This window comes from Tachypleus tridentatus, chromosome 4, assembly GCF_004210375.1.
Source record: "Tachypleus tridentatus isolate NWPU-2018 chromosome 4, ASM421037v1, whole genome shotgun sequence".
Classification (NCBI taxonomy): domain Eukaryota; kingdom Metazoa; phylum Arthropoda; class Merostomata; order Xiphosura; family Limulidae; genus Tachypleus; species Tachypleus tridentatus.
This window is the reverse complement of record NC_134828.1, coordinates 80,159,629-80,187,222: the sequence shown is the minus strand read 5'-3', so window position 1 is coordinate 80,187,222 and position 27,594 is coordinate 80,159,629. Positions and strand designations below refer to the sequence as shown.

The window sequence follows — 27,594 nt, the reverse complement described above, 5'->3', positions numbered from 1 at the left end:
AATATCTTAATACTCATGTTTCATATTTTTCATATTTATTCATACTTTTTATTTAATTTTACAGTTTGATCAAACCAAGCTACTTATATTGGAATATAAGATTTACCTAATGAAAACAAAGCAAATTAAACGTAGTATTCTATCTATCTTGTATATGATAATTAGAATGTATTGTTTCATCAGTTGGATACCCCTAATATTAACGTTATCTTTACCAAACTATTATATAAATATTTGTAGTTTTCTACAATAATGACAATAATGAAATAAATACATATATACTTCACACTTTTTTTTCTATCTTCATGTTCTGAACTTGTATTTACATGCACAAAGAAACTGAAACTTTTAAACAAGATAATTTAATTACATTACGTCACACAGATTACTCTTAATTAAATGAAATCATATCCACACTGTATTATACACTTTTAAGTTTCGTTATTCATCATAATGTTACAAGGCCATCTGATCTTTAAGTGTTTCCTTACTAGCACCATACTCGTAAAGGTATAAAGTGCGCAGAACTTGATAGTAAACATAGTGGAATGCCCATACATTAGCTGTTTTTATTGGCACATACATACGTTGGATAAAGCATTGAACTATGATATTCTTCGGACTGAAATAATTAATTAGTGGACGATTGAGCTTTTGTTTCCGCTATATGACAGAAGCTGTTGGAAGTTAGCTAAGAATAAGTGTTGGACATGGCTTTATGGTTAGCGTTTCGGACTTTGAACTTCAGGATTCATGGGTCATGAACGAAAGTGCGTGAGAAGAATGAATGTCAAATCCTGTTTCTTGGTTAGACAAGTTTGACCTAAACGCTTATTATGGGTTCTGTTGACTAGCTGTCTTCTTTAGTTTGTAGTTCATAAACTAGAGACGGATATTGCAGATAAATTTTGTGTAACTTTCTACGAATTTCCAAAATTGACAAAAAAACAACATCCCAATATTGTGCAAAACAAAAATCCAAAACCAATTTGACTTTACATAGTGAAACTTCTTATTTTACAGAAAATATGTTTGTATGTAATGCCAGTAGTGTGGGAGATAGCCATAAAGCTTTTGCTACGACAATTCATGATGTATAAATTGCGTGAAAAATTTAATTTGTTTCCTCATAGTGACGTGATGGGAAATTTTTAGTTCGCGGCATAACCTAGACCGCTTTGCAACAAGGGTAATGTTTCCTAGTACCCAAAATTTGTTGTACATTATTAAAACAAAATTACTTTTTTGAACAGTTAAAGATGATATACATAAAATAAGTACTTGGGTTTTCTAATTAATATATTTAACCCGTGCGATATATCTAGCCTTAGGAGCAGTTATTGTGTGAACTTTCTCTTCCTTTCTTTGAATATAATTTGTCACCAGATAATTTCTGATAATATTGAATAAAAGCAATTTCAAGTATGTATTATAATGTGTAAGTTGAATTATCAATTTGTTATATAGGGAGCGCTTTCGGAAAGTCTTAGCACTGTGGATTAATACAGCATTGCATACCGTGGAAAAGCTTGATGCGTTTGTATCGTGTCTACCGTATTACTGGACATTGTTTAATTAATTACTTGAAGAATCTATTCTAATACACAAAGAGATCGAAAATTCAACAAATAATTAAAAAAAAAAGTATCCGTACTTTCATTCTTAACAATATGTCAACCAGATGACCTGCTATTATTCTTTGCCGATAAGGCCTTTCTTCTTACACCAAGGCTAATCTTGCCTACTGCGTAAGACAGATACAGCAGTGGTTAAGACGCTGTATATATTTTCACACCACATGAACAACGATTATTGTGTATTTTTCAGTTTTTCCAGTCTTCCTTTTAGCTTCTATTAAATAATGGCAAAGTGAAAACAAAAGTATATAAAAAGTACTACATAAAATAAATAGTACTTTTGTTTTTACCCAGTGTGAAAATGGATTGTCTGTGATATCAAAATTTAGTATTTGATTACCCCCTCCCATAAATGCAGATGCTGCCACCTGCAGGGTGTGAACCGAATGTCTGTGTGTGTTTATATAAAGCTAAATTGACTTTTGGTAATGCTTGTGTCACGACCATAATTTACTAAACTGCTCGTGTTAAACCATTAACTTGTTCGGTCATTCATATTTGAAGAAGTAATGGTTTGAAACACTGAACAAGATTCTTCAAGACGTGTTCCTAACAGTTTATTAATATTAACGCCATTAGCGTCCCCGATCTCGATCTCCTTCTCGTGACGTAGACCAGACCAAGTGTAACACCTGAGAATGACGTTTATGAACCTTGAAGATAAATTAAAAAGCATTCAGTGGGAAGGGACTGACATTGTGATGATTTTGTCATAATCTACTATAGCCCTAAGAATTATGAAAAAGGGAAATTAGCATAACTAGTTGACGCCGTGGTAACCTTGATGCAGGAAGATAGATGCTAGGAAACGAGAGAAATAACTAGTGATTTTGTTTGTAGTAAAACTTGTTTTTGTTCAATGTTTTTACTATTGTCACCCATATTACTTTTATTCAAATACAAAATATGTATGTGGTTAGGATTTTGATATGTATGAAGTTATGACATTTGAAACAGAATCATTTTTGTGGCTGTAATAGGACCAAGGTGTCAAGGTATCTGATTAATGCAACTTGTAACATTAAGTTCAAGTCTTCTACGTAAAGATTAAGGTATTTAACATAACAGACGTCTACAATGTATAGTTTTCTAGATTTTAACCATTACCAAGTTTGTTTAATTTTCTCCAGAATACTAACATAAACAGATTGAAAGAAAAGAGAGAGGAAGAAATTTATTTTTTTGTTTTCCAGAAATATTGTGTACAATATCAGTTTGGCAACACTACAGGAGAAAAAGGTAAGTCTTGCATATATCCAGTTGGAATTACATTACTTTCATTTTTTTCAGATACTTTTAGAAAAAAAATACAACAGCAGAAAAGAGTTATATTACTAAGATGTTTGTTAAACTTACATTTGTGAAAAGTTAGTGCAAGATATTTGGTTATTCTTGAAAAGAATTCATCATTGTGAAAAAAAAGTTTTTAGGTTTTATTGCACATTTTATATTAATTTTTAAAAAAGTCTGAACAGATTTCTTTATAGAATATACTTGGGTATTAGATACATTTATCTTTGTGCTGAACACAAATTTATGAATGTTGTTGAAAAGCAGTACCACTCTTCTTTTATAAGCTTTGCTGGAACCATTTAAAGCCTTTGAAGTAAAAATCACTCATTTTCTTTTTTCACATGTTGTACATTGGCACGCTTCGTTTTTTTTTTTTTTTATTCACAAATGCATCCAAAGAAAACTTGTTAGGTTTATAAGCCAAGTTTTCCTAGTTGTGGCTCTATGGAATGCATCTTTTTCCATGTATTTTAGCTGGATTACTAAAGAGTATTAGTATATTATATTTTGCCAATCAATCTGTAACAAAATAATATCGTCAAATCTTAGTCATTGCTTTGTAATTGTGTAAATATTATGACAATGAACATAATATTCTATCATAAGGAGGGAAGTTTTACAAGAATTACAAATTAAATAATGCTGTATGTAAAGTTAATACCCTTTTAACCAAATATTTTATTAACAATTATGATTAAACCTTGTAATTCTAGTTATGCATTTTTAATAATAAGTATTTCTGACTATTGCTGTAAAAAAACTTGAATTAATATCAATCCTGTCATAGATTTAACACTATTTTATTCTTATAACAGAAAAAAGCAAAATGAATTGAAAGTTAGTTCATTTCTTGTATCTGTACAGTTGAAAAAAATCTTATAAAATTGTACATTGTTTCAGAAGTAACTAGTTTTAACGTCTTGCATATGTTTCCTCTTTAGTTGTTTTGACTTCATGACAAAAATTCTTCAACTGTGACATGTTTTAGTAATGATGACTAACATTGTTATTTTAGTATTATATCTCATTCTACAGTATATGGTAAATACAGACAGTTTAAGTTATCAAATTATTAGACAAATATTGCATATGAAAAAAAATGAAGTGAATCCATGGAATAGAAAAACAAGTGCTTGTTGATCAGACCTTTAATCTAGAATCCATATTTAAAAAGAAAATTTGGAGCTAAACCATTTCATTTGCATAAGACTCAAAGTTCAACCATCCTTTATCATAACTGTTGCACTAACCTCCTCTTAGTGGGCAAGATTTCCTATAAACCATTAGGTTTAATATTTAATTATTCCTTTCCTGACACTAAACATGCAGAATTATAGTTTGTATCAGGAAGCAAGTTTTAGGAAGAGATTTTAAGCTGAAAATCTCTTGGTACGATAGTCTGTTTTCTACTGCATGATCTGTTTTGAGTTGAGCATAAATCAATTGTCTTTTTACACTTTAATCTTCACAATAATCAGTAACTTGTATACTGAAGTATTACATGGCATCCTGTGATCCATCCTTTGTCATTTGATGGATAATACTTGGACCAAATAGTGTTACATGATAGTAGATTTGAATAATCTGTGTTTTATGGATAAAATATTTTGAGTTTTCTGGTTACTCAGTGAACTGTTCATTACATTTCAGTTAATTTTATCTAGAAAGTTACTCGAATGTGGAAAGTACAACATTGGTCTTGAAAATCTATAAAACTGCTTTTGGGAGGGCAATCAAATTTGTCACTTACATGAAACTATTAGGTAAATTTATTAGATTTACTAGTTTTCCTTCCTCCTTATGAACCTGTGTGTGTGTGTGTGTGTGTGTAAAAGAGACAGAAAAATAAGCCATCTTTTATCAGATTCCAATCATTTAATGTAACAGCCCTTTTTCTTTTAAAATAGTTTAATATAATCAAACTAAACTAAAAAGGGTCATGAGCCTGTGATCTTTGATGAAATTAAAGAACTGTGTTCAGTACCATGTTAATTTTCTCTTGTTTCAGGTAATGTTCAATTTGGTAAAATGAAGAATTTTCATAAATATATCAGTTTATTGCCTTTTTGTTTGTTTTTTGTTGCTCTTTGCTTCTAACATAAAACGAACAGGGCATAGTGTAATACCAAATTGTTTTTTGGCTTACTGCCAACAACAACCATTCTTGAACCAATTTGAGATGCATGCCTCTTAGCAATCCATAAAGCACAGTAATTTACAGCTACTTGTAAATAATTTAGATTTGTTGATTGTGTGAACCTATGAAAATCAAAGCAATAATTAAAAAAATAATCTTTTCTCTGCCATTTTTATAAATGAACAACTCTTTATCTTATCAGGTTTGTCTTTGGATATACAATAAGAAATAAAAAGTTGAGTACTGAAGAGACATTTAATGTTCAAGTAGAACTGTGATGTGATGTCACACATAAAATTTCTACCCCAATAGTATTTTATTCAGCATTTCCTAGAAATATTTTTGTTATGTTAACTTCCATGTTTACATATGTATATATATTAATTTAAAAGGAGTGATACCTTTTATCTATAGTGGCTCAAAATTTAAACTTTCGTAACAGTGCTCTAGAGGGGGACTTATACATGCCTGTGGCAGTGAAAAGTTGGAATTGAACTGTATGTGCTCATATTTAATGTACAAACAACAATACAATTTATAATAACTGTTGTTTCATATAATGGTTTATATGCAAAAATTTTACAAACTTGCAAATAGTATTGAGTTTTCTGTCTGGTCTGGAACTGAATTCTTTCTCAACATTCATGAAGAGGCAAATTAATTCTAAGTTGACACCACACCGGTACACTTCTCTTGATGGCTAGCTATCTTGGAGCACACAAGCTTTTCACTAATAAAAATATCTAATGTCTAATTTAATTCACAGAAATTAAATTGTGTTTAATATTTGAAATCCACAAATGTTCCTGGTCAAATACACTTATTTCTTTATAGGGAGTGCTAATGCCCTTTGTGAGATATACAAGACGTATATGTATCCTTCGTTTACACTGTGTGCATATTGTGGTATAAAAAAAATTATTTTATTTTTAATTTGGTGTAAGGATGTGGTGTTATCTATGAATATAGTAGCATTAACTTATGCCAAAGTTAATAAATGCTCAATAACAGCAATAATAAGGCTGGTGGAGAATTGTTAACTACAATTAACATGCTTCTTGTTTCACACTATCATCCCACAAATTTGGTTAAGATTTGTCCAGTGACCAAAGAGTACTTAGAAAATGGAGAGACAGACAGACAGACACACACACACACACATTTTTCTCATATATATATTACACATACGTGTGTGTGTGTGTGTGTAGATAATAAATATATAGATAAGCATTTTCAACATTAAGAACCACCTTTGGACTACAGAAAAAAAATTAAAAGTTGATTATCACTAGTTTTATTTGAATCTTGATTGCAGGGTGTTCAAGAATGCACAAGTGCACACTTGTTTGTTAACAAGAAAAATACATTTTCTGTTATAGAGGCTTGAATGGTTCTCCTCAGAAGATGATACCAAAGTGTGTAGAGTCAAGGGGAAGTCTGAGGTAGGTGAATACACCAAGCAATAACTTTATTTGGATTTCAGAAGTTGTGATTTTGCCATGTGATCTGCTGGAAGTTGTAACATCGGTATATCCCCCTCCCTGGTTTTTTACACTCTCTATTAAATATTATTTTCAGATTAAATTTTTTTGTCACATAATGTTTTATATGTATAAGGTTTACTTTTGTGTTTACTGTGTTATATTGTCTGACTATCATTCATCCTTATTTAATGTTTTGCCATTCATCAAGTTGCATTTTATTAAATGTGGATATTGACTTGCAATTAAATCTTTTAGGATGAATGCCAGAATTATATTAGGGTTCTTGCTCTGAAATCTGACAGTGTGCTTTTTGTATGTGGGACAAATGCATACAAGCCAGTATGTCGAGATTATAATCAAACAGTAAGTGTTTATGTCATTCTAAATCAGTATATTTTTAATACTATAAAGATGGACATTTCATATGCTGTTTTTTCAGTAAAGTTATATAATCATCTTAAATTAAAGTTGTTATGAATATTTAAGATTATGTGGAATGTTAATTGTATTTTTAGGAATGTTTTGCATATGCTACCATAGTGATGTGTGGTGCAAATGTGAGTTATGGCACCACAAGTGACAGTTTAGGATAGATAATTGGTTTACAATAAATAACCAAACATTTTGTAATACAATGCTTCTGTGGAAAGACTTTTGGCTGGAAGGATGTAAAAGTATTTCCAGATATAAACATTCAAACATCTGTACTATTATTTAAATCTGAAAGACACAAACTAAGAAGCCTTCATTGTTGTTCATGGAAATGGGAAATATTCATAAAGTATTTGAGACAACAAATATTCTGAGATCATATTCAAGGCCAGTTCATAAAATTACCTTCATTAACAAAATCTAACTTACAGTTAGAAAATAGGTTCCTTCTATCCAATGGGTCTTTGCAATGAAGTTGTTACTGTTAATAAGATGGGAAACAGATATTTGAAATAGATGTAGGTCAATGAATGCAAATTTTGCAAGTTTCTAACTACATTTTGTTCTTCATCACAGATGTTTTTTGCAGTAGGAATTGCTGCATTGGACAATGGTGTGTAATAATGGTTTGACTTTAATGGAAGTACTATTTCCAAGGGTATCGCATAACCTGAAACATCATTCTTATAAAGTACAATTAACCTTTCATAATAAAAACATTTTGTTAAATAATATATCTTATCTGTTTTAGATGGTTGTATCTTCAAATTTAAATATATGTTGCACAACATTTTGTATCTTTTTTTTTTTAAATGATCAACATCACACTTCTGTCAGTTGGCCTAATTCTTCTAGCTTTCATCAGTTTTCTAAAAGAAAGACCTAAGCAGTAAAGATGAAAAACAAAATAATTATTTGAAATAATTTGTTGAGAATACTGAATGGTGTCAGTTGGGAAAAAACAAAAACACAAAAGTAATGCAAGATAAACTTGAAAAATGTAAGGAAATTGTTAAAAGAAATGTAAAGCTTACAAAGTTTTTAGATAATATAGTACCATCCAGTGTTGGATATCACAGTAAACCAATGAACTTTGCATATATATTTACAGTTCAAGAAGTAAGTAGAGTTGAGAAACTACTTTTAAACTTTTCCTTGTGGGTGATATAGGATTTATTATAAGCAATAATTGTTTAGCTTTTTATTACACTGAACTGCTTTTTTGTATTTAGATATATATTCATGTTTTAAAGATTTTTTTTAAAACAAGAATTCAAGTGACAGAATGTTTAAATGTGATCAGTAACTACCAGTTTAAGTGTTTACACATTACCTAACGTAAAACTTAAGTGAACAAGAAAACAAAAGAATGCTATTCCACATACACCAACTCAGTATTGAACAGTTTAGACAAGATTAATGGAGCATGACAGGAGAGACAAGTGACTCAGCTCTGTGTGACTTGCTGAATACACTCAGGAAATGTAGCTTGGTATGGGTAACTATGGAAACTCAAAAGGAGTTGTGATCAATAGGATTGTAGGAAGAAAATGGAAGAAGCAAGCATATGTTGATGGCTGAATAAGCTCACACACTTTCTTGTTGCAGAGTTATTGGAATGCTTGGCTTTTCATGAAAGCTTTGTATATCAGATAAACTTCCAGTAATATGCAAGTTCTTTCATTTTTGTATTTATCAGCTATTTCGTTTTTTGGTGACAAGTATTTATTTAATAATTGTTCAGAGCTTAGAATGTACTTTATGCAGTGTTAAACTTCTTTCTCTAATGATTATTCATAACTTGTAACATATATCATGAAAGACCAAGCTTTTTTTTCCAGAAATTATTCGTAACTTGGTAATCATTCTTAACTCCTAATGTACTTTGTGGAAAGCTTTTTTTTTTCTTCCAGTAATCATTCATAACTCATAATGTACATTATGGAAAGGTAAACTTTTTTAAATACTTATTCATAATTCAGATTGTATCTCATGGAAAGCTAATCTTCTTTTTACATTATTCTTCAGGAGAATGAGTACAAATATATAGAGGAACACTCTGGAGAAGGTCTTTGCCCATATGATCCCAACCACAATAGTACAGCAGTCTTTGCAGGTAATTATTATACATTTTAGCAAATGGGTGTCACTTTGCGAGATCTTACATTTTTCAGTATGATTTAGAAGTCAAAAAGGTTAGAAATATATTTTGATGCATTTATAAAGCATTGAGTAAATTATTAGTTCTAATCATAAGCTAATGTTGAAAAAGTCTGTGACAATTATGATTGCCATGCTAGAGCATTAGTAATATACAAATCCTTTTATTATTATTATTATTATTATTATTATTATTATATAAAACCTAAAAAGGCCCAGAAGGTATTACTTGGGAGATATACTGGAATGGGATTTTTCTCTTATATTATAACTGAGTGTGTGTGATATTTTTAATGACATAAACCATGATTTAAAGTAGCTAATAATGAATTCATGATGTCTCAAGTGAATCACACTGGTATAAATAATGTGAAATTAATAAATGTTAAGAGTGAATTTTTGTTGCCATTTTATGTCAATTGCTCAGATGTTTTTAACAATTATTAGGTAATAAGGGATCTTCCTTTAGAAAGCAGGAAATCACAAAAACAAAAAAGGATTCTTCTGAGAACTTTCAACCATTCTGTCCATTTACTTTAAATACTTGCTTTTATTGAAATTTTCTTGTTGCTATGGAAAAACCTAGAAAGAAATTAAAGTATTGTTTCTGGCTGGATGAATTTTTTAATTTTTTCCCAAAGGTGGTAAGAGATGCGTATATTCCAAGAAGAATATATCTGGAATTGAAGTGTGTTCTAATTTATATCATTTATGAATTAATCTTGGCAATATTATGATTTGTGATGAAAAAATTAGAACTGCAGGAAGCTAAATATATTTGTAAGTCCTACTATTTTTGCTTTGATTCAGCACAGAATGGGAGAATGTGTGGCAGAATTCTCAATTATAATAAACAGTCATGTTTCCATAAATAACTTTGCAGTAAAAAAATTTTTAATTCAAGCATATTTAGTGTATTATAAAAAATCATTTAATTAAAATATTTAAATAATAGCAGAATATCACACTATTATAGCCTAAAGGCACTGTATAAGAAACTTTAGTTTTTATATTTCCTGGTTTATTAGGTGTAAGTAAAAGCTTTGACAGTTGTATGCAAAAGATTTTAGGAAAAAATAAGAAAGTAACATCCTATAGATAACCTTCACATAATAGTAATTGTGATGTATGTTAAAAATGTTTCATTACACTTTTGTGATATCTCAAACAAACTTGTACTTTGTCTCTTATGATTTGTGTTTCTGTGATTAAAGGATAGAAGGTTAACTTAATTGAAATAAAAATTATAATATTTAATATTTTCCTCAGGATGTGCTCAGATTATCTCATTTTGAATATTCTCACTTTGCAAACAATTTACAGTAGTTTAAAGTATTCCAAGTATTTATTGCTAAGTATTTAATATTTGTATATCTATTGAAAAGTTTGTAAAATATAACAAAACTGGTAATATATGTTACTAGAAGATTGAAGACATGTTTCTGGGTTGGTGTATAGTACTGAATGAAAGGCTTCCTGAGTGGTGATTTGTTGTGAAAAAAAAAAAGGCCTAAATGCCTGTGCTTATAAGTTAGTCTTGAAATTGATGGTGGAGTTAAAGAACTGATGTAAGAAATGTGTAACTAAATCTAATGATTCCCACATTTATTAGAGCTGTAGAGTATTATCAGTATTCAAGATAAAATGTTGTTTTGCATCATAAATTTGGTAAAAGTACAATAAAATCATTTTTTGTAATATTAATGACCAGTCTTGTAAACTAATGTTATCTTTACACATTGAGTTAGAGGTGTAGTCTACTTGACAAGTAAATACTGTATTGTAGTATTAAACTAATGATGATGTTATACAAATCCATTATTATGCTATTTATTAAAAAATTAGAATTTGGTTTATCTAACTGAAAATAAATTTATTATATTGTCTAAAATGTTTGTTGCTCATAGAAAATAAGGGATCTGTGAATAAGTTGAATAAATTTCTGGGACTTGAATCTGTAAATTAAATTTTAAGCAAGAACTTGTATATCCATTCTGAAACATAAGAAATATCAATGTGGTGGGCACCTTATTGTTTAAATACTATTGTACACTCTTCTTGAAGAACTGAATAAAGAATGTAGTGTTAAAAATGATAGGTTCTCTACTAAGGTCTTATGATCAGTGAAATCTAAATGAATAATATTAAGAAGACTGAAGAAGTTTACTGTTACCATTTCTACATTCACCATCATTCAAACAGTATGTACAATGGTAATAAAGACAAAATAACAGTTGAATGTCGGGGCATCAGTAAATAATATATATAAGTGATATTAAATCTAAAATATTTAAAATTAAAAACTAAATTAAACAGGTTAAATTAGTTGGGACTCAATGCAAACATTCTAAGAGTAGATTTATAGTGACTGGTTGCTTTATTTTGTTATTGCTTCTGGGAACAAGGACCTGTTAACCACAGGACAGGTAGTGTCAGATGTTGTCAGCTTGTTCTACAGTAAAAGCACCTCTGTTTTGTGTTGTGGTTGAAGCTCGTAAATGAGATCAGCTTCACTGCATGTTTCTTGTTGAAGTTTTGAATACAAGACAAACTACTCAAGCACGATTGTATAGTTCAACAGGGGTGCTTTGTTGATCTGTGTGGTAGCATGCTATATGCAGGATTTTTCTTCTCACTGTAGACTGTTTGTATTGTTGTGTCTCTCTGGCACTCATGCTGTACCACTGCACTCTTTTCTATTCAACCTTGCACTCTTTCTTACCTATTTGTAATGGTCACTTTTGCTTGTGAGCTGTGTTTCTTTTGATTTTAGTGATAAACTATTTATTGTATTTGTGAAGACATTTTATGCAATAAAACATTCACTGATATTCAATAGTATTTGCAGTTGACAAAAAGTTGTTTAAGGCAGAATTTTGACTTGTATTTAAAGCCTTTGATAATTGTAATGGTAATTGAGAATATTGTAAGTGTAAGTGTTTAAATTTGTGTGTGATAATATGTGTAATTAGTTGTAAGGTAAATTTTTAAATAGGGTCAAAGAAAAACAGTACACTAAAGAATGTTTACTTTGGATATACATTGATGAAAGCCCAAAAAATGATGAATTGTGTATATTTTGACAGATGGTGACTTGTATGTGGCTACAGTTGCCCAGTTTTCTGGGGCTGATCCTTTAATTTACCGCAAACCACTACGGACAGAACAGTTCAACTTAAAACATCTCAACTGTAAGAACTCTTTTTCAATGTATATAGTTCAAGTTGAATAATAACTATTAAACTTGTGTATTAAAATACTGTGTACAGAAGTTTTTATCTGTAAAGTACTAAAAATGGTAGTTTTAAAATAATTATAATTTAAAATACAAAACTAATTATCACTCTACCACAAACAAATATATTATTAATATTTTTCAAAGAATAACTACCACTAGAATGATTTTAAGCAATAATATATTTTTAATATGAAAACATTTTATGTTTCTATTCACAAACCATTTGTAAAATCCCAAAATATTCTACATTTAATTGAACAGTTCACCAGTTCAAAGGCATGAAATATAAGATTTTAACCAAAATATGGTTGTTAGCTTTAGAAGTATTTCAAGTGTTTTTCTAGTATATAATACTTCCATATTTGAATTTATTTTTTTATAGCACCAAATTTTGTAAGTTCTCTTCATCATGAAGACTATGTATACTTTTTCTTCAGAGAAACAGCTGTTGAATATATCAACTGTGGCAAGGTTAGTTAAATATTTAAAGGGCTTGGTATTTCATCCTTGTAGTTGGTGTCTGAAATAAGCAGGCAATCTATAGACAAAATAAACTGTTACAACCCACACCAGTAAATCTGTATACGGGTCCTTTTGGATAGTTATCCCAATTTTAATTTTATTTCTTGTCCTTTTTCTTTCTAATTTTTCATTTATTATACATAATTTCTTTTAAATGTTTAACAGTAAGCAGTAAGAAGTAGTATTAAACCAACCTTCCCATTTTATAATTTCTTGATGTGCATAATGGTTGGTTTGTCAGAAAAGATCTTTTATGTTAACACGTGCAAAAAAAAATATCATTTGGAGTATTTAAAGAACGTAGGCATATCTTCTTTCACATTTGCTTGATTGTAATTTCTTGATATTTTTAATTATTATAAAAATGCATCTTATTTTGTAATACAGATTAATGTTTAGTTGTATCAGAACAACATAGATTTGGATTTAAGTGTATAATAAAAATTGACTTTTTAAAAAAATCTGTATTTTTTCATTCAAATTCTACATTTTGTAGTTTGAGTTTGAATATTTATAATTTATATTTGAATATATTGTATTTGGTCATATTTAATCTCTGTTGTATGAGCAAATTGGATAACATTTTGTACCAGGGGTTCTGCCAGTATGCTTTTAGGCTGCTTTTCCTGACATTTTTAATTCAATTATGCAGAAGATGATAATCCATGAGATTTAGAACTGCAAAAGGAGCATGCTAAGAATTTTGAACATCTAAGCATTTTACATTTACAGGATAAATGTTCCATTATGAAATAGAATTGCAATGTTTTTGACAGTTATTGAAGCAGTTGTCAACAGTGTTTGATCCATTGATCTTGTATAGTCAGTAGTCTATTAAAGATAAAAGTATATTAGATGGTAATCTGTTGTTTTCTGGCTAATGATATTGCCCAAAAAATAACAAAAAAGGTTTCAGCAGTTATTTGTTTCTAACCAACAAGAGCTTGCCAAATTTGCAGGTATGGGTATGTTCAAAACAATGTGTTTAAGTTTATTCCAGCCACAAATTATGTTCCTTGTTGGTTTAGCAGTAAACTTTAAGACTCCTAATGTTTGAATTCAGGAACCAATTATCACAATACAGTCCATTGCAAATATTTGCACAAAAATTAAAATACCATAAGCTATATTATCTAGTAAGTTGTAGATTAATTTATAATTTAGGTTTAGTTAACTTATAATCAACAAATTTTAAAATTTAAAATATTTAACACTAGAATCATTGATGGAGTTGATTGGATCCCATTAGTTTTTTATTCTTGTTTATGCACCAAGTTGCTTTTGAATCTGTGATTTTGTTATGAAGTTCCTATTAAAATGAATAGCACAAAAAATTGTAAACAAAAATATTATCAGTATTCCAAACAATCTTACTACTTGCTCATATGTTACATGCTAAAAATAGTAATTTCACATAATTTATTTGTGGGTGTTCTTTACACTGGTTGTTATAATAAGCAGAAACTTACATTTTACTCAATCTTATGCAATATGTGAATCTCATTGGAAGTGCAAGATATAAAAACAAGTTGGTAAAAAGTATTTATACCTAGGCATTGTATGAAAATTTTGTAAAAGTAGTGGACATTTTGTCTTCAATTACTTTGTAACATTTAGGCAATCACCACCAAGAATACTTATTCTGTGATGTTACTATAAGTATGAGGATATTTGTGTGTTTTAGGTAAAGCTAACTCTGTTCTTGTTGTGTTTGGCATAAAGAATGTTTTACTTAACTCTGTTTTTATAAATGGAGTTGTATATGTTTGAAATGAATTTAAAGTGCTTTATAACAGATGCTTGAACCTTATGATGGTAAACAGCTGCACGCTGATTGATTTATACAAAATTTCTTAGAATCTCAAGTCACTGGTTATTTGCATTAGTTATTTATAAAGTCTGTGCTATTCTAACTACCACTGGTGAACTAGAAACAATTTAGAAAAGAGATTAGAATAGGAAGTAGTGAAATGGATTGAAGATCATTACAAAAATACAGAAAATGTACAAGGTAAAGGGTGACATATTTCTTGAATCTTTAAGACGTATGTTTTTAGTTTGTGTGTAACTGTGCATAAAAGATAAAATGTTTGTTTTGTTCAAGAAATTATAATGATTTATAAAACCAACATTTTTCATAAAATCATTGATTATTTTATTTCCAGACTGTTTATTCCCGTGTTGCTCGTGTCTGCACTAAAGACAAAGGAGGACCTCACAAATACCGTGATCGTTGGACATCCTTTCTGAAAGCCAGGCTTAATTGTTCGGTCGCTGGGGAGTTTCCTTTCTACTTCGATGAAATTCGTTAGTATTTTTTATAATAAAGCAAAAAGGCCCTCAAAATTCAGTTCTCTACAGTTACGTAATGTTTTGTTGCTTGATTTTTAGGAACAGTTTTGGCATAGTTAAAATTGTGGAAAAGGTTTTCATCATTTATTTGACAAATAGCTTCTTTCACTATAGTGTGTTCTGTTAATCATTTTGTTAAAGATCACAAGAGCTTTAGGTTTTTTCTTTCCCATTTTTATTTACACATTTTCTTTCTTTTATTTTTAAAATTAAAATTCAGGTTTAGTTTCTTTCACTGCCAGATTACTGTTGCACCATTGAAAAGTGAATTGTTTCATGCATTTTTTTCCAAAATATTTTATTTTCATAACTTGGCAAAATTGAAGTTCCTTTTTTTTGTTAAAATTAAAATATCTTGATCTAATTTAATAAAGAATAGACATTATAGATATAATAAATGGTTAGGTAAAAATATAATATTCAATTGGATAAAGGTAGTTTTTAACCTTAGTAAAACTGAAATAAATGTAAATGGCATTTAAAAAAAATAAATGCTTTTACCTGTTGTGAAGAACCAGTTTAACATTTCATTTAATTTTATGATTTCAGCAACATTGCATATGGTTTCTTAATACAAGTATATTTGTGAATTATACAGGGTGTTTGGAAAGTCACTGTGCACTTTTGAAAGCAGCAATAACAGCATTCATTCAGTCTATTTCAAGCCAGCAACTGATAGTGGTGCTTAGAAACAAAATAAGAAGGATCGAAGCCTGTATTGATGCCAACGATGGTCACTTTCAACATTGTTTATAATTGTCATATTTACCTCCTGTATTCTATATTGAAACACTTCTGTTAATAAATATATAAGTGCACAGTGACTTTCCGAACGCTCTGTATTATGAAAACCTACTCGTAGTTGATAGTATCCATTTTCGTGCATTTAATCTCATACTAAGGACATAAGATGCTACTTGATGTTGATTAATTTCTTTAGATATAGTAAAATTGGTCTATAAAGGTTTGCTGCTCTACTTCATAGTTAACATGCAGGTGAAATCAAGGTTATGTGTGACATAAAGAACTATGTGATTGAAATGAGTGACACAGAGAGAGTATATCTGAAACTCACAAGCTATATTGCATACATTGAGATTTGGTACACAAAACCTTAACTTGCTGAAAGAAGCTGATAGAAAAATTTGAAACTAATTATAAGATTGAGTGAATATTCCCTTCATCATCATTGTTACTGAATAGCATTCATTTATAAAGCCTGTATTGATGAACTTTACCAGGCCACCAAATCATACATTTTTAATTTGTAACGGAATGTAAGAAAAGAGACTTGTTCAAATGTCAAATGATTTTTATTGACAAATAAGAGCAGTGTAAATTAGTACAATAAACGTAATAATATGTATGTTGTTGTTATTATAATAAAAAAAAAACTATAAAATAAAAAATTAGACCAAACCATTAGAATGAATTCAGGTAATCAACTGACTTTCTTTTTTTTTTTTGTTCTAAAGCACCTAAAATATATTTAGGTAGCATTGTTCTGTCTAACTGTTTTTTTTGTTGTTTTTTTTAAAGCAGAGATTTCTTGAGAGTTTTAATTGTTACTTGAAAAACATAAACTAAAACTGTTTAGATATTTACAACCAGTGAAACAAAAAGTGTGTGTATATTACTTGAGTGTTGTTACATTTGTTGTATATTATAATAATATTGTCAACAAACATACTTTAACTGAAAATTTTAAGTAGAATTTTATATCATTTTATTGTAATTGATAAATAAATAAATAATTATTAATTGTTTTGTATTGTATAAACATCTTTTAGAATCAACAAGTGACATTATTGAAGGCTTTTATCATGGAAGAAAATCTAAAATAATATATGGTGTTTTCACTACCCCAGTGTAAGTGGAATTATTTTATTTAAGATATTTGTTTAATTGCTTGATTTTTTAATGTCATATCTTTGTAATGTAATTTCTAATATAAAGTGCAGTCATACATACTGAACTTGTGAATCTTTTTGTAAGTATTTATTACAAACTGTCATAAACCTAAGTGACAATAACATTGTTGATGAAAGGTAGATAGATTATATTTAAATAATTAGTAGTATGTTACTTTTAAGTGCTTCAGAAATGTAAGCTACAAAAATCATTAGTGGTAATACTAAAATTATGTTTGAATTTGTAAGTTTATAAGTTTTTAATTGATATTTAAATCAGAAAACATATATTGTCCCTTTTAGTGTACGAATTATTTGTACTTCCAAAGAAGAAACGGTATTAACACACTAATAATGATGGTTGAAACACACTAATAATGATGGTTCAAAGTCATTGACTTTGTGGGAAAGAGTTTAAACATTGTTTTATAGCTAATGTTTGTGTTATTTCTTTGTAAGTATTATTTTATTATGTCTGTTGTTACCTTTAAAGAAATAGCATCAGTGGATCAGCAGTTTGTGCCTTCCGCTTAGATGATATTTTGGATACATTTGATGGACCATTTAAATGGCAGGAGGATATAAACTCCAACTGGTTACCATATCAAAATTCAAAAGTTCCAGAGCCTCGCCCAGGGCAGGTAAGAAACTTAAAGGTGTTTCTTTAGTTTAGTTCATGGTTGAATATAAGGACAAAGTTTTTTAAGATTAAATACTGTGGCAGTTATTTGTTTATTGTCACAGCTGTGCACCTTTTATCTTGTTTTAAAATAACTGAAAAACAACTGCAGCTACAGTATGATAAAATCTGGAAATACAAAGAAAAGAGTTGTAGCTGTAAAAAGAAGTAATTGTCAGCATTATGCAAATAAATTTAATATGTTTTGATGAATGTTTTTTGGCTGTAACATAAATCACATACCTTTTTTACAGTCATTTTAATTATTTCTTTGTATTTTTTGCTGAAATATTTGGTAGGTCTTTTTTTCTTTTTTTTATCATGTATTAGGAAGTAAATATGGTGATTAGTGTTCAATTAGTCCTTTCTACATGTGTCAAAGGCCACATCATTATGTTTGTTGTTTTACATTCAAAATTTTATAGAACTACTGTGTTGTGAATTTATGTCAATAAATTTGGTATCAAACTGTAGATAATAATTTAGGTTTTAGTATTGTACATTATTTGATTTCTTAATTTAAAAGTAAATATTAAAACCTACACCTAAACATGGTATGTTGAATGCAGTACTGGTTCAAATCAGTGATGTCAAAATGCAAAGTCTGTAGTTTTGTACGAATTGGGAATTTATTAAAATTAAAAGGATGTTTCCTACTGTGGAAGAATGTATTATTTCAAAGCACATACTTCAAAGTTATATTCAAATATTTTTGCTTTGCCTCAGAGCAATTGTACATCTTTCTCAGAAATACTCATAGCTATGCTTCGTACTCAAGTTTCTAAATTTACTGTTGTTATGAGCTAGTTTTTTAAAGCTTTGAATTATATAAAACAAGTTACATGAATACTTGTGTATATATTGTGGTTTGGTTTCTACAATAAATTTTAAGCATGTTAACTGTAATACTGCTTTATAAATTTATTTGTTATATGAATAACCCTTTTATGATTGTGGGTTGTTTCAATATGTTTCTTTATTTTGTGCATATCTTTTATAAAGTTGTAGCAAAATGTTTAGAGTTAGTGCAGTAGATATATAGAACACAGTTTCAAAGTAAAATTAATTATTAAAATGGTGAAGTGCAACATACTAACATAAGCACTAACATATTAGCATAGGTGCTAATGACCTTACATTTTATATAATTATATTTGTAAGCACAGGAAACATAAAATAACTTGAAAAAACACTGAAATAAATATATTGATATTAGTAGTTTTTATCCCAAGTTTGTAACATGTCTTCAAGATCACCAGTGTCTGATGTTTGTCATATTTGCTGCCTGTTTGTTTCAAAAACTGAATTCAGTATATACTAAAGTTTGTAATATGTAGTTTGTGTGTTTATCTTCGTGAAACTTACTTTGGTTTCTATGTAATTAATAACCTTATGTTCTGTACGTACATGTGAATTGGTATAGGTAAATGGTGATTACATATATCTAGGATCTGTACAATAATTCAGTTTGGAGTAATCTGGTTTTCAGGAAACAAATAAGGCCATATATAGTATAACAAGTGATAAAACTAGAGAAAAACAGTTAAAAGTCATCATAAGATCAACATTCCAAGTTTACTACCTTCATTAGAACCATTTGAACATCTCTTGGTAGAGTGTTTCCTTTGTTTTACATTTTCACTTAGTTATTTCAATTATTTTTAAGATTTCATATTTGTTGTTAATTATCTAAATTGCTGCTATGGACATTATAAAAATGTGATTATAAGCTAAACATATTGAAGTGACAGAACACAACTATAATATCAGAACAAGTTGTTCAAGTGTTTCAAGTACTAACAAAAACAATAAAACTATCTTTTACATCATCATTTAAAAGGTTAAGATATATATATAAATACTTTATATAGTTTTAGCACTTGAACAGTTTGTTTTGATATTATAGTGGTGTATTCTATTACTTAAATAAGCTTAGCTTATTATAATCACACTTTTCTTTTATTATTTGGAAAGTTTTAGACAAAGAATATCTCAAAAAACTGATAACCTGAATGAAAGAGATTGATTTTCTCAGATGTTACAAAAATGTGTAAAGAAACAATCTATACATAATTTATTAAAACAGTCTAAAATTCAAACACAATCTCAAAAGGTTTTTTTTTCTTGCAGTAATTTAAAATATGCAGAAACTTTGAACTACATTTCATGCAATTAGACCATTTGTTATGTAAATGCTAGCTTTACTTTAAAACTCTATTTGTTTTACACATTATTCATGACAGTAAGAAAACTAGATTTAAAAAGTATGTTAAATAAAACAAAAAATTATGGTGATAACATAAGTGATCTTAAATTAGACTTTTACTCTTTAGGAGTAAAAGAGAAAGGTCTACCTTTCAAATATCCTTCAAATATCAAGTTTCACACTTTTGACCTTTTGTAAAAATTTGCAAAGTTACACTTGTAATGAACATGCACAAATGTACAAACACATGGTTAAGTTAAGCCTTTTAAGTTATATAACTATAAAATTAGAGGATCATTTTATTTATTATTTTGTTAAATTGTTTTAAATATATGTACTGAGAATAAGTATGAAATTTATTTTTAGCTTAAAAAAGTACAACAGAAGTAACAAATCTAATGCCAAATTTATAACCTACATAATGTGAACTTGGGGCAACTAACTTTTCTTTGCCCTGTACATTTATAAATTGTATGTATTTCTCTTCCTTATGAAAAACTGGATAAATTTATAGGCCCTGCCTATGTGTTTTATAAGCACCATTCACAGTATTTCAAATATTCATTATGAACCAGGCCTGGCATAACCAGGTGGTTAGGGTTCTTGACTCAAAATTTAAGGTTTGCTGGTTTCGAATCCCTGTCATACCAAATGTGCTTGCCTTTTCAGCCATGAGGGTGTTATGATGTGATGTTTAATCCCATTATTTGTTGGTAAAATAGTAGCCCAGGAGCTGACAGTGGGTGGTGATGATTAGCTGCCTTTCCTCTAATCCTACACTGCTAAATTAGGGATGGCTAGTGCAGATAGCCTTTTGCATGAAATTCCAAACAAACCAAATCATTAGGATCCACACTGTTCTACTTCTAAAGCTTCATTTAAAGTAGCCAGACTTGTCTTTCTATCTCATTCTTCATTGTTTCAGCATGTTAAATTTGTTTTATGACTATTTTAATATTTCTCTGATGTAATGGTTTTAACAAGTCTTTTCATTGTTCCAGTTGTAATTTTTCTCAAATTTCTGGTTTTTAAAGTCTGTTTGATATAGTTTAATTTTGTTTGTTTTTAACAATTCTGTTGATATGATGTACTTAAGCTATTTCATTCTCTTTTCCTAAATTTCTTGGTGTAATAAAATTCATATTGTTTTTGTTTCTTCTAATAATCATTTGTTAGAAAATAAAAAAGTAATGATAATTTTAATTGAATTCTACCTTCAGTGATATGAGACTGTTTTAGCTGGATTTTTCTTTATATTATATTCTTCTTTTTTGCTAACATTTTTTTATATAATCTGTTTAAAAAGTTTCAACTACTGCTAAAATTATTTGTGTGATTTAGAGGATAGAATAAAGATAAGTCTTATAGATATTTGGGATGATGGTTTTAAGACATTGATTAACAACATTCACAATTTTCTCTGTTGACTCAATAGTAAGCTTGAGAACTTATAATACTAAAAGTTTGGGGTTGATATTCATGATGGGCAGAATATAAACAGTCTATTGTGTAAATTTATGATAAACACAAGGAAACAAATGAATCATGTTAAAAACTAAATTAAACTAATTTTGGCTGATGCTGATATCTCTCTATCTTATCAGCTGTTAAATGTTTCAGATGTATGAATTGTTTTTACTTCTATCAGATCCTAAAAGAGTTTGAGTTCTTTTTACTCTGCAATGAAAACAGATATAAACAATGGAAAGTTACTGGTGGTATTGTAGTAAAGGTTACAACCTCTGATTATCATCATATTTGTTCATACTAATTGTTAATGGCAATAAAGAATTAAACTTTACTATTTCAAGTATTAGAGTATTGATTAATTTTATAATATAATTGACTCAGTTATATAACCATTAAATGTATGTAAGTGAATGTCTTAATATATTCTGACCTTGATAGAAGCGTGTATTTAAAAATAATTTTTTCTCCATTCAGTTTTATGCATGTCTTTTTATATATATTTGCATTTGGTGGTTGTTCAAGAATGTGTACTACGGGTATGCTCTTTTATTTAATTTTAGTGTGTGAATGACTCCAGAACTTTGCCAGAAATGACACTGAATTTCATCAAAGATCACACCTTGATGGACAAGGCTGTTCCTGCTTATTGGAGTCAGCCATTGATACTTCACACAGGCTTTGGGTGAGATAATGTAGTCATTAAAGCTTCTGACATAACAGTTTGTTTAAGTAGGTAGAGGTTATCCTTTAATGAAAATACACAGACTAATGGTCAGGATTAGAAGCTCCAAGGTCAGGAATGTAATGGGTTAAAACTTGTATAATCAGCCATTCATAATTTCTATAAATTTAAATAAAATATACATGTTTGCAGCTTATGAAATATGCTCAGTTTAAAAGTAGAGCAAAATGATTTTTGGCCAACAAAGTAAGATATATATGATTTATAACATCAAATGTTTGATCATGTAAATAGTAAATTAAAGTAGTAAAGACACTGATAACCTTTATCATTGTTTTTGATTTACATGAAATAAAACTTATCTTAAAACAGCTTGAGTTATTTGTACACCAAATAATAGAGTAATAAGCAAACTTTATAACAAGTGGTATTTAATGAACATTTTATTCTATTTTTATCTAAAGTGGAATCTTTCTTTGTAAATACATCAAGAAGCAGTATAAGCATTGTTTTATTTCTCTTTCAAGAGTCCATATACCAACCTTCTAGATAAACATACACATTCTCAGCTGTTTGTGTTAAAGTTTCTTTGTTTCAGTGCTATTGATGTTAGACATTCTTGAATACTCTGACAGAGAAGATAAACACATGCAGCAGTAGTTATATGTAAACATTGTATAGCTTTGTACAAATCCCTTCTTCTTGAAAAGGGAAGAAATATATTGTGTCGAATAGCATGCTCTGCTATTTAATCCTTTTAAAGCTTTTTATGAATAATGTTTTCATTGTTTATTTTATAATAATCACATAGTTGGTTTTATCCCACTATATTTTCTCTAAATATATTGAAAAATTGTAGTTAGAGTACAAATTGTTTTTTTTGGTTAATTTAAAAGGTTTTTTAACTTGCAATGAGCTGTAACCCTAAAGTTGGGTACAAGTTTATTTCCTTATTTAAGTATTCTATATTAACTCTTACCTTAGTTACTGTTTACACTTCACTGCTCTCAAGTCAGTTAAAAATGAAAGACAGTTGCAACAATAGTAAAATATTTAAAGAAATGTTTCAGAATCTACAGCTTCTGTTCTAAAAAAATGTAGACATTTATATAAGACTGAAGCAAAAGTCACTTTACAGTTGTTTCATTTAGAACTTAAATTAATTTGTAATGTTTTACTTTGAAACAAATAATAATTAAATTGTTATCAATTTTCTTTATTTTTGTTAGAACCAGCTGTACAGTAACTTTTGTTCATCCTGTATGTTGAAGATAAAGTATTAAATATTTACATAAAGCACTTTCAATTTGCAAGAAAAAAAGTCAACTCCTGAAAGAGGTTTAACGATTTTTGCTCTATAGTGAAAGCAGATTTGACAAATGAAACGTATTTGGTATAATTGAAAATTGAAAAAATAAAAACAACTTTACATACAAATAAAAGTTTCTTATTGTCATCTTTGTTGATATTGAGGAATATTTTTAACAGATTTTATTAATTTGTATGATGACTTAAGTATGTAGATCATAATTGATTCTGACATTAACATGAGTATTGATGAAAATCATATTTTTCAATAAGGCTCTTACACTTTTCTTAATTAACTTACCTAAAAAGCTTCAAATGTGATTGAAAAAATTGTTCTCTTTCATATTTTATGTATCTATCAATTTATACATTTGTGTAGATCACTGATAATGAAATTTATAAATTCTAAAATGTTTGATTAAATGCATATTTGGTGCTTTTGTTTTGTTGTTTAAACTTCAGTTTTCTTATGGCATATCAGGTAAATGTGGCTCTATTTATTGTTGTTATGGAATATGATCTATAAAGAAATAGTTTCAGTTTAGATTAATTCAGCTATTTAAACAAAGACTTGGATATTTATGGAGTATCATTTCATTCAGCTATTGTGACTTGTAGAATAATATTGGTGATATTTATCCTGAAACTGAAGTACATGAGAGACAAAAATGTCCTTGTTTCTGAATATAGGTATCGATACACTTATATTACTGTGGATCCTCAGATAGAAACTGTTGATGGCAGGAAATATGATGTTCTTTTTATAGGAACAGGTAAGAAATAACAAAATGTCGAGAATTTGTAAAGATTTTGCTTTAGTATGTTATAAACTACCTACTCACTATGTAAGGTAATATGGAAAACTTAAATAACCAATGCTGTATAAAGTTATGCTCTAATATGCAACTGCAGAATATAAAATGACTAACTCCTTACTTGCGTGGATTGCATGTGAGTTTAAGGTATTTAAGTAATAAGGCATAAAAAGATTTTAAGACAGGTGTTAAGAAATAGAGTATAATATTGCATACTATTTGGTGTAATTTAAAAAAAAAGTATTGTAATTAGTATGGTTACACAATGATCTACAAAAAATGAAATGTTATCATTTGATTTCAAAATGTGTTGTAAAAGTTAAGGGAAACTTCTTACTGTTATTTAACTCAGTGTTTGAACAATAGTTGCAAACAAAGAGAAATTTAAATCATTTGGTTCTTTGGATTCCTTTTTATTCTTCTTTGTTTAGCATCTATCATTTGAAATTTGTATTTATTTTTACACAAAAAAGTCTTTAATTTAGTTTTGAAAATATATTTCAGATGCTGGGAAAGTGATTAAGGCTATAAATGCTGGTACTGCTTCAAGTGATAACAAGGTCGTTCCAGTTATTATTGAGGAGATTATTGTATTCCAGAACCAGGCCCCTATCACTAGTCTCTTGGTGAACAATTTTGCCTTCCAATTAAAATTAATAGTGGTTTCTCAAGATGAAATCTATTCTATTCCACTGCATGACTGTGAACGCTACGCACTGACATGCAGGTTAGCCTATATGTGATTTGTTGTCTAATTTTCAGCTTACTTTTGAACAAATACACCATAAACAAATATGTCTAAGATAATTGTATGATCTTGTTGATTATTGTTCAATATTGATGCTGTCTTTCAATTATTCATTTGAATATTGTAGAGTAGTATAGTGATTGTAATATTGTTAATAAGCGAAGAAATATTTTTTTTATCAGTAATATATTTTACATTTTTCTGAGTTTTTAGTAATTGTTATTGTACAGTGTACATCTTTAAAAGAGCAAGAAAAGTGAAACTTGCTAGGAATGATATATTTAACTTACATTTGGACATATTTTGTATTTCTTTTTTGTACCATATTTATTAAACATTTTGTGAATGTAAAAGTTTAGAAGTTTATACAACACTTGTACAATAAAAAACAAGCTCATTATTTATGTTAGTAAAGCTTCATTAGTTGAAATTGTACAATTACAACCTTGGAGTACATTCTGTGAAACTGAAGTTTTAGTAGTTAATGACAGTGATATGTACTTGTGAACTTGTAATAACATGATTATAACTTGCATATTTCTTTTATTGGATGAAACTTAAATAATGTCACAAATAAAGTAGTTATGACATTTACTAATTTTGAATCAATTATAGTATAGTTGATAAGCTGTAATTGTTTCAGTGAATGTGTAGCCTTACAAGATCCATATTGTGCCTGGGACGAGAATCGTCAACGTTGTACCAGTTCAGAACCAAGGTAAACAACAGTTTAATTTGATATTTAATTTTAGTTTCATTTACATAAGTAACTAATGTATTGACAACTATGAAAGTTTTAATGGGTATTAATTTTATATGATTATTTGTCTTGATAACTTTAAAATAAATTATTTTAGGGAATAAAAATGAAAAGCTATTTTGGAAGTAGGGGAAAGAGGATATACTTTTATGTTGTTTATTTTTCAGATTTTTTTTCTTACTTTAAACTTCCCTTTTGTAACAAGTGAAAAATCATAACACTGCTGGGTTGATTGAACATCGTAATAGAAAGTAGAGTTTGAATGAGTAAGAAAGTTAACTTAGTTTGAGATGAATATCAGTAGTGATAGCAAGTGTAGGATAGAGATAGAGTGAAGGACAGGAATGGCAAAATGATATTCTGCAATTTAAAATCATTGTTTGGATAAAATTGAATAAGAGACCACTGAAATACCTAGTCTTGACAGACCATTTTCAGTGGGGTGAAAATGTAGATTTGTCTGCTGAAACAAATTGGCCAAAGTGAAATTAAGAACATTTGAATTGTGTTGTTATAGATAAATAATGAAGTCCAACTATGTAGAAAGAAAAACTAAAGAAAATATATTTTAAAATGTAAAATTAAAAAGATGACAATTGGTCATTTGTAAAAAAAATTATGGTTGTGCAAATTTTACCATACATTTAGATCTGAGGAAAGGTTAGCAGAAATTCTGATGGATAAAACCAAAGCTAAAAGAGTCAGAAACAGACATATTTAATTCTTTGACATCAAAAAATAGATTGGTGATGAGAAACTTGAATTAGAACATTTGGTACAGGAAATAAGGAAGGAATAGAGGACAACAGAGAACCATGATCATGAACTCTCATTACTGAAGAGGATTCCATGATAGGTTTACAGTGTATGTAATGAAAAACGCCTTAATATTAAATCGCTAATGATTAATATACTTGTCAGTAACAAGAATTTGTTTTTGTTTGTAACAGTACAGAAATGTGCATTTTGAGTTTAAAAGTGGATTGCTCCTATCTATGGTCTTGGTTGAGTATAGCTACCCTTGAACACAGTGTGCAAAGTTATTGCAAAGGTTTGGGATTACATTACATTACTATCACCTTTAAAATAAATACTTTTAACACTCTTGTTTTGAAAACTAAATAAAGTTGAAGTTGGTAAAGAAAGTTGAAATATGTTTTTAATACCCCATAGGGGATGGTTTCATGGCAAATTTGTTCAAAACATTTTCCATGGCTGGGATGACAGATGTCCTGAGGGTAAGTCATCCATATGTTATTTTGTAAATACTTTATATTAAAACCATTTATAACTTAACTCTTGTAGGTTTTTAAACATATTATAATTTTTTAGTTTATTGAAAGTTTTTTATATTGAAAAGAAAAAATGTATTTCAAGGTACATATATGTAACCCTTAATCAAAAGATTTTTTAAAATAAATTTAGATTTTGCATTTCACAATATCTTGCTATTGAAAACAAAAAGCAAAAATGTTGTTAGTGACAAGTGATATTCCTCATCTATTTTCTATACAGACAACACAAGTCTGTCATTAGCCAGAGAACACAGTGGGTTTCCTCTTTGTTAGACCACAAGCATAGTTGTGATGGCATAAGTAAATATTATTATACACTACTTGTAACAACAAATTGTGTTGTTTTAATTCAGTTATAACAGTCAGGGTGGAGTTTATCTGGTTGGGACTTGAATCCTCTGGTTTCAGAAGACTAGTGTAAAACAAGAGTCCCAGGTTCAAGCCCTTCAAGCATTCTTTATTATTA

At 28.8% G+C, this 27,594-nt stretch overlaps 1 protein-coding gene across 14 annotated transcripts in view; it reads left to right on the top strand.

Annotated features, from left to right (window-relative positions):
- Window positions 1–27,594, top strand: part of LOC143249525 (semaphorin-1A-like) — a 135,239-nt gene that overhangs the window by 86,136 nt on the left and 21,509 nt on the right. For 9 of the 14 annotated variants that reach the window (XM_076499515.1, XM_076499524.1, XM_076499523.1 and 6 more), the window contains exons 4-18: window positions 2,831–2,876; window positions 6,447–6,509; window positions 6,807–6,914; window positions 9,012–9,099; window positions 11,549–11,569; window positions 12,230–12,334; window positions 12,764–12,852; window positions 15,069–15,210; window positions 17,046–17,124; window positions 17,659–17,806; window positions 22,081–22,202; window positions 24,201–24,283; window positions 24,830–25,052; window positions 25,717–25,791; window positions 27,007–27,071. In XM_076499515.1, the coding sequence (XP_076355630.1) occupies window positions 2,831–2,876; window positions 6,447–6,509; window positions 6,807–6,914; window positions 9,012–9,099; window positions 11,549–11,569; window positions 12,230–12,334; window positions 12,764–12,852; window positions 15,069–15,210; window positions 17,046–17,124; window positions 17,659–17,806; window positions 22,081–22,202; window positions 24,201–24,283; window positions 24,830–25,052; window positions 25,717–25,791; window positions 27,007–27,071 (1,457 nt within the window). The remainder of the gene's footprint in view (window positions 1–2,830; window positions 2,877–6,446; window positions 6,510–6,806; window positions 6,915–9,011; window positions 9,100–11,548; window positions 11,570–12,229; window positions 12,335–12,763; window positions 12,853–15,068; window positions 15,211–17,045; window positions 17,125–17,658; window positions 17,807–22,080; window positions 22,203–24,200; window positions 24,284–24,829; window positions 25,053–25,716; window positions 25,792–27,006; window positions 27,072–27,594) is intronic. The other 5 variants (XM_076499520.1, XM_076499526.1, XM_076499521.1 and 2 more) reach the window with 1 other exon arrangement.